The 16,950-nt window shown below is 36.3% G+C and overlaps 1 protein-coding gene across 1 annotated transcript in view; it reads right to left on the minus strand.

The window, feature by feature from the left end:
• The window catches only part of LOC128987571 (PC-esterase domain-containing protein 1B-like), a 29,897-nt gene extending 12,947 nt beyond the window's left edge, over positions 1-16,950 (minus strand). Inside the window, exons 1-7 of the mRNA XM_054408487.1 lie at positions 16,568-16,950; positions 9,853-9,932; positions 8,867-8,953; positions 6,880-7,022; positions 4,589-4,739; positions 3,262-3,389; positions 2,711-2,784 (exon numbers count right to left, since the gene is read on the minus strand). Of these exons, the coding sequence (XP_054264462.1) occupies positions 2,711-2,784; positions 3,262-3,389; positions 4,589-4,739; positions 6,880-7,022; positions 8,867-8,953; positions 9,853-9,932; positions 16,568-16,643 (739 nt within the window). The 5' untranslated portion in view covers positions 16,644-16,950. The remainder of the gene's footprint in view (positions 1-2,710; positions 2,785-3,261; positions 3,390-4,588; positions 4,740-6,879; positions 7,023-8,866; positions 8,954-9,852; positions 9,933-16,567) is intronic.

Genomic DNA, 16,950 nt, shown 5'->3' on the forward strand with positions numbered 1-16,950 from the left:
TTTCTTGGATCCGCCCATCACTACTTGAGTTATTACTTCAACTAGGTACAGGGATGTTAATGTGAGATTTTTTTAAAGAATGGTTTGCAGTGTTTTTGATAGTGGAGATTATTTAGGGTTCTTATTGCTTCTTTTTGTAGTATAAAAATTGATTGGAAAAGGCCTGTACTTGCTGCGCCCCAGGCAACAATTCCAAAACGGAGGTGTGATTCTATAAGTGCATGGTAGGCAATTTTGGTTCTAGTAAAATTGGTCAGATTTGTTATCCTTCTCATAGATTGATGTAGATAGTTTTTGTTGCAGGAAGTCAATATGGTGTTCCCATTTTAAATTCTTGTCTATTTGTATTCCCAACTTTAGTATGATTTGATCTGTTTGAATTTGATTTATCTAAAGGATCTTTGTTTGAGTTTGACTTGCAGAAAAATTCTATTGTAACAGTTTTTGTGTTATTGATTTTAAGGTATATTGATTTGCAGAATCGTTCAATATGTTTTAGAATATTTTCTATTCCTCCACTGGTTATAAGGTGGTGATCTTGGTATTAGTACTGCGGTGTCATCGGCAAAAATAATACAGTCCATTCCTTTTAGAAGGTTTTCCGGAAAATTTTTCTCATATGATAAAAAGGAGGGGTCCTAGGATGTTTCATTGGGGAATTCCTTGAGTCATGTCTTAAAATTTAGATTTGGTTTTTAGTTCAATATTTCTTTTTTATGTAGCTTTTTCAACTTGTTGTTTTCTGTTTGTGAGATAACTTTTGATCAATTTTTGTGCATCATGTTTTATGTTAAGAGTATTTAATTTGCTTATTTATAAGGGTTTTCCAGTTTAGACTGTAGAATGCCTTTTCTATGTCCAGGTATATTCCTTTGACATTGTTCTTTTCTACCCAGTTTTTTGTTATAAAATCACAGAATTGAAAAATTGCTGTGGTAATAGATTTTTTTAGTTTAAATCCGTGTTGTTTTTCAGTTAGGAGGTTATTTTCATTTAAATGGTTCATTATCTGGTTAAAAATGATTTTCGCTATGTATTTTGAGAAAGTGGGAACTATAGAGATTGGCCTAGTTTGTTAGGTAGATTCTTAATAATATCTCAGATACTTTTTTTGCTGTGACACATTAATTATAACTTTTCTTTAAAAAAAATAATTGTAATAAAATCTAAGTTCTTACCGTCAACGCAATCAGGAGTAATATTCCACTACGGCCGTTTCGGAGATGACTCCATCGTCAGGTGCGTAGTGGTACACTAAACTATAGTCTTGTCACATTTAACACGAGTTTTCTTCATTTGCATTGCGTCAGGGGGTGAATAAATAATACACATATATTTACAGGACGGACACACGAAAACACGAATACACGAAAACATTTAGAGCACGTGCACGGCTTGAAAACTGACGACCGACTCAGACTTCGGTCGTCAGTTTTCAAGCCGTGCACGTGCTCTAAATGTTTTCGTGTATTCGTGTTTTCGTGTGTCCGTCCTGTAAATATATGTGTATTATTTATTCACCCCCTGACGCAATGCAAATGAAGAAAACTCGTGTTAAATGTGACAAGACTATAGTTTAGTGTACCACTACGCACCTGACGATGGAGTCATCTCCGAAACGGCCGTAGTGGAATATTACTCCTGATTGCGTTGACGGTAAGAACTTAGATTTTATTATATTTTCACGCAATCTGCCACACTCAAGAATATAAAAATAATTGATTTAAAAAACAAATATTTTTCACTCCCTAATCAACTTAGATACCTAATTCTACCTAAATATTTTCCTAATATTGTCTAGAATAAGTAGTAAAAAATTCAACAATGTACCTTTAGTGGCTCTCAAGATATATCACATTTTGTCTTGAAAAACGTGAAATTTCAATGTTGCGGAAAACCGCATTTGAATAAGTAGGTGTCCTATGATCTTGTAGCTATCGTAAAGAGCGAAACCCGTTGTTTATAACATATAATAACATTCAGACATGGATTATATCATACTGTTTGGATGCAATAGGGTCCAATGTACAAAGAAATGAAAAAAATATTTTTTTAAATTTTCATGATTTTTACCTATTTTCAGTGGCAAATCCCCTTAAGCTGTGTCACTCTTTCCCCTTTTTTACATTCCCTAGGCTATCGGTTTGAATAAGCCTTTTTTCAAAGTTTTTAAGATTTTTTTGAAGGTAATTTAATAAATTTTACTATTTTATAATTTTATTTTTATGTAGTATTGTTTTTCTTTAGTTGTCTTGAATGGCAGGCAACAAATTTCCTTGTTTAAAAAAATTTCTTGTGAGTCCTAATTTGCAGATACTATTTCTGCTTAGCCTATTCTCCTCTATATCAGCTGTTTTATTTTTGTAGTGGTGTGATTGTTTTACTTTTACTAGAAAATATTTGTAATATTTGTTCTTATCTAATCCATGCAATTACTATGCTAGATATCGTCATATATTCTAGACTGGAGATAGGTCTCACTGTCTGGGCAAGGTCCTTCCTAGTAGCTTTCAAAGCCGGCTCCTGATTCGGTAGTTGATGGTGTGTTCTTCTTCTATATGCTTCTCTCTGCCAATCACAGGTTTGAAGTGGGATCCTTATACTAACACCAATTACTGTTATGGCTAAGTAACTTTTAAAGTTAATATCTAAAAATGCACACACGATAACAACATAAACAATTTTAAATAAAGATTATTAAAATAGTTACCTATATGAGTAAGAAGTAAGTTTGTCAGCAGTCGAATCGCAGTAGGGAAATAATGAACACCATCATGTACTCGTCTGAAAAACAGTGGACAATAAGTATATTGGAGAGTATTTAAGTTATTGCACTTTTTGAAGCATTGTACTTGAATTTTTATGTAATACATATATGATTAAACTACAGGTAACACCAAAGAAATTATTTAATATTTATGCATTTATAATAATGAATTTTAGTCAAATTATTACTAAGCTATTATTTTTATTTCAGTTTGTGTACTATGTTCATAGTTGTCTTAAGATTGAGACCGGGTGTCATGCTGCTAAATTGAAACTGAATCTGAGTAATGGATACAACTAGAATTGAATGAGAAACCTTCTGTAGCTTTGATATTGACTAAGACCATCTGTTTCTTTAGCCACTACCATTTACGTAAAAATCCCAATGATCAATAATAGCTAGGCCCATGTTTTAAACCATGGAAGAGCTACAGAGTATTCTAAGAACATTTAGTTCAATTACTATAAATATTGTAACGTTAATTAGCTGCTGACCTGTGGGCTTGCATGCGCATATGAAAGTGATTGTCTAGCACGTCGAACCCGTGATTCACCATCACTTGTCTGGCAAACTGATTGGCTTCCATTACATCAAAACGTAGAGTATGTTGCAGGAAATCTATCTGAAAATAGCAATTATTATATTATTATTTTATCAAGAACATACAGTTAAAAGTTACTTGTTAGGTTATTATTTGGAATTATGTTTAAACCACTCAGAGGCTTAATGAACAGTAGATAGGCCTACGTCGCTAATCTGTCACATTCGGGACTTTGGCTATGCCGGATTATTGAATGTACCTTCTAAAAACAGCTATAATAGCTCTTCCATTCGCTCCCGACATCTCCCTATCGCTCCTGACCCTGCCGAACGAGGTATATGGCTTAAAGAAGTTTTAAGCATAAAAGCATATATCATTCATAAACTTGTTTTAGACCATTTAACCGATGCTGGATTATAAATAAAGTGTAGGATAATCGGATGCTGGATTAGAGAGCTTTTACTGTAGGTTGCTTGAAGTACAATAAATTGTTTAATCAAGTGCCTGCAAGGCTTTGGAAAGAATAATTGGGAAGGTAGAATATAGTCACCGTCATTCGCTGAATAATTTACAGGTATTTGTTCTTCTTTTAAAAATTACAGGGTCTGGATCTGGGTCTGCAAAAATTATAAGAGTATTTCAAATATTCTACACAATAGATTGACAAAATGGTCTTAGAACCATATATACATTTTTCAGAGCCTTGACAAACTATTTACTCAACCAAAGAATTGTATGAGTAAATAAATTTATACCTGTCCCATTGATTTACAATATTTTATGTGACTTGTGTGATTGTTTCTAATTTGGTTTGCCTATTACAACCATCTAGCAGTGTGTTGGGGGGAGGCCAAGTACAAGGCTATTAAAAAGAAAAAGAGGTTGCCTCAGTCCGCTCAGTCGCGCGTATGACGTCACCCGCCGACCCGGACGGTGCTGCTTTTAATTCACACAGCTGTCACCTGTCAAGTACTTTGTTATTGTTGTTTGTTTTTCATTTATTTATTTGTAAACAGATCCGGGTCGGCGGGTGACGTCATACGCGCGACTGAGGCAACCTCTTTTTCTTTTTAATAGCCTTGGGCCAAGTAGGCCTACCATTTACAGTACCAGTGGCCACAGCAGTAACTAAGTAAGTGTAAGAACCATCACATAAGGGAATTTAATTCCACTTGTGCGGAAATTCAACATGTAATATATGATTTGTTGTTTGTTACGCTCAATGGATGACTATGCTACATTGAAATAATTGATAATTATTTCTCATCTATGTGTATCACCTGTTTGATGAGGAGACTGCTCTGAACTTTACTGGAGATGGGCAGAGCCGTGGCCCAGATTACTAGTGTTGAGGTAGGAAGACTAGACTTAAACAGACGAGCCAACTTCAACATATTGTCTTTGAATTCAACGACACCATTAGGTCCCCACCTTCACAAACACACAAATTAATATTGAAACCAACATTAACCCTCCAGCGGTTAACTGTCACAATTGCGACAGTACCCGCCAGCCGCTGACGGTCTTCTGTCACAATTGCGACAGTTAACAATAATTTTTTTCATGCGCTCTAAAGCCCCTTAATATAACACAAACTGTATGGTATATAGTATCATTGTAATCGGCAAACTACAAGCTTTGCCCCGATGCCTGCCTGCAGACGCTAACTGTATGTTCTGTTGTACTATGATCAACAAAAGTTGCGACAGCTGTCTGCTATCTTCTACTAGTAAGTTGCTGTGTTTACTGCGTTGTTTATTCGCGTTTGCTTAGTGTTTTACTTGAAGTTTTCGTTCTAAAATGGATAGTAGTGATGTTAGAAATGCCCTAGAAGATGATATTACTGATTTAGATGACTCGAACGTGATAGATGATCCTGATGAACCCGTAAGTGGTTTTGAAATTGTCATTCCTGACTATGAGTCAGATTCTCAACATTCACTTACGGACTTTTCCAGTGGAATGAAGACATTTACAGCCCCCATCTAAGTGAATTATATACCTCTGAACATGATGAATTAGCTATAAATGAGGAAATAGATGAACCAGGTAGGCCTACTCATCCACCACCTCTTGTCCGTCCTCTTTTAGCAGAACCTTGGGTTAGGGTTTATCCTCCAGAGGAACCAAAAGACATTAGTCCTGAGTTTAGAGTTAGGGAAACGGGGTCTAAAGATCTTCCCCCCAGAAATAGTCCACCTCTAGACTATTTGTCATTGTTTTTGACTGTGCCATTTTGGCAATTACTTACACGAGAAACGAATGCATATGCTGACCGTGTAATTGCAGAAAAGCGGGACACGTTGAGTCCTAAATCTAGGTTTCAGAAATGGACAAAGGTATCTTTGTCCATTTCAATGAGATGAAAAAATTTTTTGCATTACTCATAAATATGGGCCTAACTGTAAAAAAGAACGTGAGATACTATTGAGTCACTAGAGAATCTCAGCTAAATCCTTTTTATGGCAAACACATGATTGTCAACAGATTCAATTTGATTAACACATTTTTACATATGACATCTGCACGTGATGTTCCTAGAGACCACCCCAATTATGACCCTTGGTTGAAGATAAGGTGGTTTTTTGATCATGCGAATTCAGCTTTCGAGAAGCAGTTTGTAGCAAACCAACATGTCTGTATTGACGAAAGTTTGATTGGCGAACAGGTGCACTTTCATCCAGTAGTTGCCAAATAAAAAACATAAACAGTACGGCATCAAGAAATTCCAGTCGTGTGACAGCAAAATCAATTATGTTATTCATGTAGAATTATATAGTGGGAGGGACTATTTGGCTGCAGGTGCAAATTCTGAAGAATTGTTTACGGAGCGTGTCGTCATGGAAGTTATGTCAAAAAGCGGTTTGCTCGATAAAGGTTACCATTTATTTAAGGACAATTTTTATATCAAAATTCCTCTTGCCGAACGTTTACTGAATAGACACACCTTCATCACAGGAACAATAAACAAGAAATCCAGATTCCTCTCTAAAACAGTAAAAAAGCTAAGCTTGGTGAAAGGGAGAGCATATCATGCTGAGGATTAGGTTGTGCGGAGCAAGAAGGGATTAGAAGGTAGAAAACCCCTACTTATCCACCACTATAACCAAGTATGGAGGGTGTTGACGTTATTCATTATATGGGAAATTCGCTAAAAACTAAAAAACTACAGCTCAAAACAGGCAAAACCATCACATTATTTCTTCATTGTAATTTTATCTAAACGTTTATATTTCATCTTTTTCTCTCTCTTTCACAATCTTGGCACAGATTCTTCTACAATTATTATTCTCTGATAATTTTTTTTAGCCATTTGGCATTTCACATACGTGAAGGAAAACCTTTGACATTAAATCCCTTACTTTGGTTGTGTAGTCTCATAGTGCGTTCTTGTGAGTACCTGTTCTTTTACTGTTACATTTTCATTTCCCATGGTTTTTAATTCTATGAAGTCCCTTTCACCACGACTACCCCAATAAGCCAAAGTTGGATAAAACTTGTATTTGATAGTTTGTCTTGCTATTCTAGCATTGCTCGAACTAGGAAGTGACAAGACTATAGATTGACTTACCTACTAACATCCCAGAGGGTAGAGTTGATGTAGATAACATCGGGAGCCTCTCTTGATCCCAGGTGGATGTCTTCCATCATGTCCACTAACATGGGGGTGTAACACTTGGTGATAAAGTAGTAATCAACTTTAACTCCATCTCTCTAAAAGAAATTAAATCATATGTTACTGAGAAAATGTTACTGTCATAAAAACTATACAATATAAAATTTAACCCTACATCAAAGTACCTTATACATTACAAGATTCAAAAATGATTTTTATAGCCAAAACACCATCTTAAAATTGGTGGACTCATGAGTACTGAAACCAAACCATAAACCACTAGCACTTCATTGGAATGTTAAATCCAGTACTATAAAAAATACTCTCGCCGCAGCAAACCTGCAAACTCAGCGAATATCCATTTACCTAGCTAGATTTCCACTAAAATATTCCATTATAATTGTCAGATTTATTTCATATTTAAATAACATTAATTTAAATTAGTATTGTACAAAGTTTTGCTGCTAAGGGGGTGGTAATGAGGTGTGTTTTATTGAAAAGTTGATAGCTCAGTATGAAATAAACAAAATTGCCAAATTTGATTAAAATTAAATAGGCCTACATCCATAAACAAGTAAAGTACAACCGGTTTATTTATTGTCCATAAGAATAACCGTTAGGCATACAACAACGCTTCAATATACTAAATTATTTCTTTTTTTAAGATTTACAAAATGGTTTAGAAATAAATTGAGAAATGTTTAGTTATGTTTTTAGGGCCAAATTGAAAACCCCATTTTCACCCCATATAACCACCAATTACTCCCACTCCCATAATCAGATCATGCTGGTTCGCTAACTTCTTCGAAAAAATGTAAGTTAACACTATTGTAACCCACCGCATGATTGTGCTATGCAACGGAACTTCTCCATGTCGCCCTAATTGAAAGAATGCACGGAACCGCCCCCAGTTGCAATAACAGAATCATTACTTTTAAATACAACTCGGTAACAAATGTGCATTGCTCAGGATACCACTGCTACCTGACTACAGATGATGGCAGTGTTCAAGCTTTCCAACGAGCCTACCCCCACCACCCTCAGAAGACCTGTCGCTGAAAATTGTGCTACAGAAAATAGATCGGGTTTTTTGTCGCACCCTGTATTAATTAACATATGAATTTAAACAGAGGGTGTTTTTGGCCTCTGGGAAACTCAAAACAAAAAAAGTACATAAGTCCCAGGTCCAGGTCTTACCATGAAACATACCATGAAAGTAATAGCTTATTCCATATATGGGAAATTCGCTTAAAAACAGTGGATTCACTTTATTCAATGTAACTTTATTTTTACTTTTCAATGTACTGCCAACTGCCATACATTTTTGCTTTAGGCCATCTAAACCTGGCTATGTGAAGTTGAACTCACTCCCTTGTGAGTTGAAATATATGATTATTTGTGAAGTGAACTTGAGTGTTTTTAACTGCCTGGAACTCTTTCCTTGGGTAAGTTAACTGTGTATGGAATCCTTCTTCTTTATGTATTCTAAAGCAAATGTTTTTGTTGAAAAGTAATACTATTGTAGGGATCCTGAATTTATGAATGTTTAATTATTATCATATTTAAGTCTGTCAATGTTATGTTAGAATTAGAAGTAATTTTTGACAAAACAATACTGCACAGGCAATGGGAAGGGGGGATCCAATTTGTTGATTCATCTAAAATTATGATGACTAGATTATGTTATGATTATCACAAAAGTCCCTTACGTGTAAGGCTTTTGAGTCCCTTTTGAAATTTATATTGATTGAAAAAACTATTGAGTTGTTTCATTTTCTAAACTTTATTTTATCAGTAGACCTGCCTACAAATATTGTTACTATTTCTGTGTATCATACTAAAGACCAAAGCAGGTACTGATGATTGATCAAATAAATTGTTAGATGTCAGATTGAAGACACCACAGGATGCAGGGATAAAGTAATAAGAGTTTAGTCCTCACCGTGTACGATCTTTCCTCTTCATATTCTCTCCCCCTACTCAATTTACTGTGTTTATCCAATCGGTCACCGCAGAAAGTAGGTTCTTGCTGAAAAAATTCATGAAAAATCGTACTTGCAATGTATATAATATAACTCATTAAAATAAAGATATAAACTTCAAATGGTACAAACTATTTGCATTTTAAAAATAAAGTAACACTGTAAAACTCCTTATCAACTAATATTCCCTCAGACCAAGCTTTAAGTTTTTTTTTTTTATTATTTTTGCCCTTGATTGTATAAGGAAGAGAATTAAAAAGACGGATAAACATGGAGAAAGACTGGTTTTTATGAAAAGTGGTACGGGATAGTGGAATAGGTAGGTCAAAGTTCCTTTTAAGATTGAAGCTGTAGTGAGATGACTCTCTAATATGAAACATTGTCAAATTGTTTTTAAGAAGGTCAAAGATTAAAGAATAAAAAGTGATGGGAAGGTCAGCATATTATTTCTATGAAAAACGGATCTACAAGACTCTCTATATTTTAGATTGAAGATTAATCTGATGGCTCTTTTTTGCAGTTATTTTCTTAATAACGATAAGTCTTAATAACGAATAAAGCTGCAAAAACTGCAAACTACAAAATAACAGCAAAACCATGCAGGTGCACAAGCAAGCAAAAAATAAATATATAGGCCTACCTACCTTCTACAGATTCCTATTCTAAGGTAAAAAAATAGGCCATGCTTCATTGCGCCATAAAAATCCTCAATAGAATAAACAGGATTTGCCAATAGCCACTAGATAATTTTGAAATGTAACGTAGGCCTGCTATACTCACTTTATATATTCAGTAGACTTTAAGCTATAGGCTACTATAGGCCTACTGGTTTAGGTACCGTAATATAAAATTTGTAACAAAACAATTTTTTTTAAACTGTATTCTGGAAATCCAAGATGATTTAGTTAACTAATTTAAATGGGTAAATAAACAATGACAGACCTACCTTCCTTTTTAGAGCGCTCTGGTCAATCAATTGGTTATAATTCAGCAGCCAAACAAGGTCCTTATAAATAGCTCGAGCATCTGAAAAATGAACAAAGATTAATTGTAAACAGTAGGTAAAAGTAGTACCTTATAGTAAGCATATTAAGAAAACATACTTAAGATCAACCAACTGTAATAAAACAATAAAAATATGTTTCCAAGCAGGCCGTAAGTTAATACATTATACTAATACTAGGTGAAATCAGTCGAAATCGACGGTTACTTTCAAGCTTACACTAATTCATCTAACTGAGATAAATAGAGTGAAATTTTACAAATTTTGAGCATTTAGCATTGTTTGATGAGCAATAAGTGTAAAAGCAATAATTACTATTGTGTTAGTTACAGATAGTATTTTTTTTCAGATACTTTTCAATGAAATGGCGACCATACAAAGTAGGTATTTTCAGCCAAGTATGAATGGAGATGAGTGGCGCGATCTTGTAGTCTTGTTAGTGACTAAGGCCAACATATTCCTTAGACACAGCTGTTAATTAATAGCCCATACAGCTAATGGCAACTAAGGGACCTACAGTTTATAGTGAAATCCGAACCACATTTTTGCCTTTGATATATACGAATTGGTCTAATTATCATGATAGTACTGCGGATATTCGTAGTACTCACCCGTGCGGACGTTAGTCCACACCAGGGAGTATCGCATCCACAGTGCATGCCTATAAATATCCACAATTCGTTACCTCCTAGTAGCTGGATTACAGTAAAAAATATGGTTGATCATTCAATGAATAAAATATTTCCCATACGGTACGTCATCGGAGTTATCGTTTAAATAGTATAAAAATCGTATTGGTGGATCATTCCGCGATTTCATCAGTGTAATGCAGATTAAAGCTAAGTTACATTTTTATTTGAGAAAAATATCTGTTTGTTGAGAAGGCTCGTTCTTATTTCAAAGGGAGGTTCAACCTTAAGCTGTGTAAGTTTGATTTTTTCCTCCGTCACGTTGGTCATCATATCATACTTTTGTGCCAATGAATAACCCTCTAGCATAGTTTTGAGAAATTGGTCTTGGGATCCTTGTCAGTTGCCTCAGCCTTATCAATTACATAAAGTTGTTAATATAATTTCTCTCCGGAATGTTAGGTATAGTGGAATATACTTGTAGTGAAGTGGCTTTTATTCTTTAACTGTTAAGGGCCTCATTCATATGGTCGTGCGTCTTCATTGGCAACAAATAATGCTAATAACAAAGATGCTGTGTTTCTAAAAAGCAAATATACCGTAAATCATTACATAAATATATAAAAATATAGGTAGCCTAAATATATATATCTATATATAAATTGGTTTGATTTATTTTTAGCATAGTTTTGACGTTATACCTATCGTATTTATTACTGAATGGTATAATAAATCTCTTGAACTTAATGTGAAATAGATATAGCGTGAGCAATAATTAATATTAGTGTGAAATACGATTACAACACTGTTTTTATGATTAAATATAGGCCTACAGAGATTTAAACTGGAAGTAACAGCTATACAGGCATGTTGCATGAAAACAATATAAATGAACAATTTAAACAACAAAAACAAATGTAAATAGACTAACTTATTAACAACAAAAACTACACAATAAAGAGAGAGAGAGAGAATAACTTTTAATCAAAATCGTTAAGATTTGACAGGCGTCAGGGGATTTAACAGTATAGAAGGGACGTCGGGACAGCCACTGCTTCAGGTGAGATTTTACTTGGTTGGGACACACAGACTTCAATTCTTCTGGTAGAATATTGTAGAATCTGGCTCCGGCGTAGGAAGGTTTCATCTCGAAAGACTTCCTGTGATAAAGGGGCAGGTTGAAGTCTCCAGCATGTCTGGTGTTGTAAGAGTGAGGATGGCAATTTCTTTTGAGGCTTCTGGAGCATGCAGAGTCCGCAGCTTCCAAGATGTATACGGCTACAATAGTGAGTATTCCCCATCTCTGAAAGTCACTCTGCAGCTATCTCGCCAACCCAACCTTGCCATTGTTCGTATGGCTCTCTTCTGGAGTAGTAGGACTCTTTCCAGATTGGCGCAGGATGACCCTCCCCGGAGGGGTACTCCATAGTTCATGTTACTCTAGAAGAGGGCGTGGTAAGCGACTCTTGCTGTTTCCAATGTACTGGAGGCCATGACTCTTCTGATTGCGAATAATGCGCTACTTAATTTCATGCAGAGGATATCTACATGGGGTATCCATGTCAATGTGGAATCGATGGTGGAATTAACAGCAATCTAGATGTGTTGTAGAGCTCACGGTGTCAAGGTTCGGCAAGCCAGGAATGGGTTTTTACCAAAAGTCATTTGCTTGGTCTTGTCTTCATTGAACACAAGGTTGTTATTTTGACAGTAGTCTAATGCAACATTCAGGGCAATGTAAGATTTGACTTCGAAAGCTTCCTGGAAGGACTTGCTGGAGGATACGATTACAGAATCCTCTGCGTAGCCTACATAAAGCACTGTCCTTAAGAGTTGACACATTCTGGTAGGTCGTTGGTGAAGAGAATGAACATCACTGGCCCCAAGACAGAACCTTGAGGGACGCCTCTTGTGACAGGAAATGGGCTGTATCTAATCATCTTCGATACTTTTTCGTCTATCCGGTGGATTTCAACTACTTGCTGTCTGTCTGAAAGGTAGCTAGAAAACCACTTCATCGCAATATTTTGAATTCCTAAGGCTTCTAGTTTTAACAGGATCAGATCATGGCCTAAGCAGTCAAATGCCTTGCTTAGTTCAATGAAAATTTTGGCGACGGTTTCCTCCTCTTCTAGGCAGTCTATCACATGTTCACAAAGGTCCACCAGAGCTGACATAGTTGAGCGGCTTTTGATGAAGCCCTGAATAATATTGTCTTTTAGTCAAGATATCATTTGCAATCATATATTGAAGTAGCCTGGTTAATATAACCTTCTCCACTATCTTAGATACTGTCGGCACTAATGATGTTGGCCTAAAATTGCCAACATCATCCCTTTTCCCTCGTTTATGTAAAGGGTATATCTTTGATTGTTTCATTTTTAAGGGGAAAACGCCTTGGGCCAGGGATAGATTTGTTATATGAAGAATGGGCTGAAGTAATTCTATTTTACAGTGCTTGACCATTCTCGATGATATGTCATCCAAGCCAGTTGAAGACTTAAGACTTCAAGGAGTCTATGATAGTTTTTAATTCCAGTTCGTGAGTTGGTGTGAAGAACTCTAGTTTTGAATTAACAGCTTATTCCTTGGGCAGTTGAAGTGATTGAGGTTGCAGAGTTGTCCAAGCCAAGGGTTTTGTCTGCGATTGTTGCAAAAAAATCGTTAAAGTGTTTAAAGAGCAATTTTTTGAGGGTCCTCCTGGCGGGTATCAGCTATTAGAAGAGATGTAATTTCGGCCTTTGTAGGTTTTATGAATTTCCGCTCACCATTTATAACATCCCATACAGCTTTGCTCTTGTTGTCTGAGTTCTGAATGTGCTTGGCATTAAAATCTCGTCGAAGTGAATTTAACCTCGTCTTACGATTTTTTGAAGTTATTAGCTATTAGCTTGTCTTCTGCACGCCCAGTTAAAATATAACGGTTATTTGCCGCCAAGAATCTTTGTCTAAGCTCTTAATCACCTTCGTCATGAAAACATTTAGGATTGTGGTAACAATGTACATGAATTCGTTGTAGGCCTCATCAACGTCGTGTTTGTTGAGTACACTTTCCCAAGTTTCTTAAGAAAGCTGAACCTTCAGCTGGTCAAGGATACGCGCGGTCACCATCCGTCTGGTGTGAGTTGATTGCTTGGTGATAGCCGTAGGTAGGCGTATGGAGCATTGTCCGGTGTGATTGGAGATGCCGGAGTTGATCACTTCGACATTGATCAGGTCCAGATCTAGGTTTGTACAGACCGCGTCAATGTACGTAGAAGAAAAAGTCGAGATGCGAGTTGCAGGTAAATTAATTCTCTTGCAGTCGTATGATGACAAGATTTCTGTCAGCAGCCTCTTCTCGGTCAAAGGCTTGAGTCCGTCGATATTGAGGTCTCCAATAACCATGGTGGATGAGTTGAATACAGGAAAGGTGTCAATAATTTCAGCAAGAAGGTTTAGGGCTTGTTTCGTTTGATCCAGAGTGTCTGCGGGTGGTCGGTAAACTCATGGTATGTACAGATATTTTGAACTACAAAGGCGCAGCTTTACAGCTGCTACTTCACAGATAAGTGATTTAAACCATTTACAACAAGACAATATAGACCATTTACAACAAAAACAATATAAATAGACTATCTATAAGTATAAAAGAGGATGTTTGTATATATATTTGTTTGTTTGTCTGGCAGTGATAAACTCAGACACCGCTGAACCGATTGCCACGAAACTTGGTACATACGTGTAGAATGTCATGGAATAGGTTTATACACCACCAATTTCGTGATCCGTCCAATCGGCTCCGCCCCAGTGGCTCTGGAGTTTCCCATGTTAACCTTATGAGAAATGGAATTAATGAATCTTAACAGCTGTTTCAATTAAACAAGTTGGTTCTGTTCTATGATGTTTAATAGCATTAAAGTTACAAGGATTACCAACAGGGTGCAGCACTATTATTTCTTTTACATTTATGACGACAGCTAATTTGCAACCAAAAGGTGAGTGAGCATAGCGAACGAACTTCAACCTGGAGGCGAGTTAGCGTAGCGAACGAGCTAACCTGAAGGCAAGTGAGCGTACCGAACAAGCTAACCTGAAGGCAAGTGAGCGCAGCGAACGAGCTCCAACTTAAAGGTGAGTGAGCGTAGCGAACGAGCTCAACCTAAATCAATTATCAATTAGTTAAGATGGGGACGCCACTATGTGCGTATTTTAACCCAAATATGAGTGAAGGATGAGTGTAGGATGAGTAGCGCGATCTTGTAGTCTTGTTAGTGACTAAGGCCGACATGTTCCTTAGACACAGCTGTTAATTAATAGCCCATACAGCTAATGGCAACTAAGGGACCTACAGTTTATAGTGGAATCCGAACCACATATTTCCTTGTAATTTACGAATTGGTCTAATTATCAGGATAGTACTGCGGATAGTCGTAGTACTCACTAGTGCGGACGTTAATCCACACCAGGGAGCATCGCATCCACAGTGCATCCCTATAAATATCCACAATTCGTGACCTCCTAGTAGCTGGATTACAGGACGACGCCACCCGTCCCTGGTGAGTGAGTGTAGCGAACGAACTTCAACCAGGACGTGATTGAGCCATGCGAACGAGATCATCTTTAAAATTAAGAAGTTAAATGAGGCAAAGCCCGCGGGATTATAAATAGTCAAAGGCAAGAAAACGTCTGCCGGGTTCAGCTAGTTTAACAATAAAAATAAAATAAATAGACCATTTAACAGCATAGTAGAATGAAAAACAGATGTATGACACTACTATTAAGATTTACACTACATGTAGATTCATCTGAGTACAGCACTCGTTTCTGACACTGCAGCTGGAGGAGACACTGCGGCCAAAGAAGTTGACTACCGGTAACTGAATGGTTTTTAACCCTAGATGGGTATAGCACGTAAATTTAACGTAGGACGAGTTATTTTTAGCGTCATAGTGTGTTTCTTTATGTTCCTTGCTAGTCGGTTTCTTGGAACGCACACGTCAAACTTACGTGTCAATACCCTATATATAAAAATGGCCGGCTTGTGTATAGTAAAACAGCTGGCAGTACGTCAAATTTACGTATTGATACCCTTAGTGTCACACTGTATGACGAAACCTTACTAGGCCTATGCAATTCCTATGTAGGTCAAATTTACGTATTGATACCCTTAACGTCATGCTGTATGACGATACCTTTCTAGGGTTAATCAAACAGGAACCCACCAGCCAGTGCAAATAGATCAGCAGTTGCAATGGTTATCGCTAACAATCTGACCTCTCAATTCCGGACACTGCTTAGGCCTATGTTTATTGTGTCAGAAACTGTGAATAGCCTAATGTGATATAACTTATAAGGCATATATATAATAACTTATTGGTATACCGGTAACGTAAAATCTCACTGTTTTCAAAATGGCAAAAACCGTAAATATATACTTAGCGTGAAAGGAGCGTAACAGCAGCTGGTGTAGGTAGGTCCTACTTAAGAGAAAGCTGTTCATTCTATAACAACTTTTGTTAACATAACCACAGAAAACATACTACTATAACCCAGAATGCCAACCGCATGGTAAAAAGCGTTAACGCTACTATACTAAATATTCTTAATGAATGTGTAAATAAAGATTATTTGTCTATTGTCTATTTGTCTATTAAGTACTATGAGAGAGCTTTGCCTGTCATTTTGTAGGCAGCGCCACCAGCATAGCAACGCTGGTGGCGCTGCCTACGGAATGACAGGCAAAGCTCTCTCAAAGTACTTAACGCTTTTTACCATGTGGTTGGCATTCTGGGTTATAAGTTAGTAGTAGGCTATGTTTTCTGTGACATGACATAGGTCTACTCTTGTTAAATGAGTAGGTTATCTTAAATGCTGGACGTAGGCCAACATTGGTGATGTTGCAATTGATTTGACTCACTTTAGGATCCCTGAATTGAAAAGAAGTATAAGTTGACTATAAGCCCTATCAAATTAGGGTCCCTCGCTAGGCTTATGACATCTCAAGTTAAAAAAAAACACAATAGTCTATTGACCTAAACTTAACTTACTTGAGTCACCAAAGAAGACTATGTGTTTCTTGTTCAAAAGTTGTTGAGCATCAGGTTTGAAAAATACATCAGCCATATTATCTAAAATAAATTAATAAAAATTTCAATGGAAGTGAATATCAAAACACCTGCTGTAGGTATTTCCTCACATAACCTAAACCTAATCTAAAATATATTTTTTTTAATAATACCTAACCTATAAATAATAAAATGGTATGTTAGTTTTGTAAAATATATGTGTGACAGTTTTATCCCTAGTTCATTTGACTGTTAGAATTATTTGAGTATGTGTAAACTTAGTAAAGATTTTACAACGATGTAAATTATTATCTAAGAACAAAGTGTAGGTAATAAAATTAATTAATCAATCAATCAATCACCGA

The sequence above is a fragment of the Macrosteles quadrilineatus genome, unplaced genomic scaffold (assembly GCF_028750875.1).
Source record: "Macrosteles quadrilineatus isolate MER2022 unplaced genomic scaffold, UCM_ALF_1.0 Scaffold_1__1_contigs__length_201487025, whole genome shotgun sequence".
Classification (NCBI taxonomy): domain Eukaryota; kingdom Metazoa; phylum Arthropoda; class Insecta; order Hemiptera; family Cicadellidae; genus Macrosteles; species Macrosteles quadrilineatus.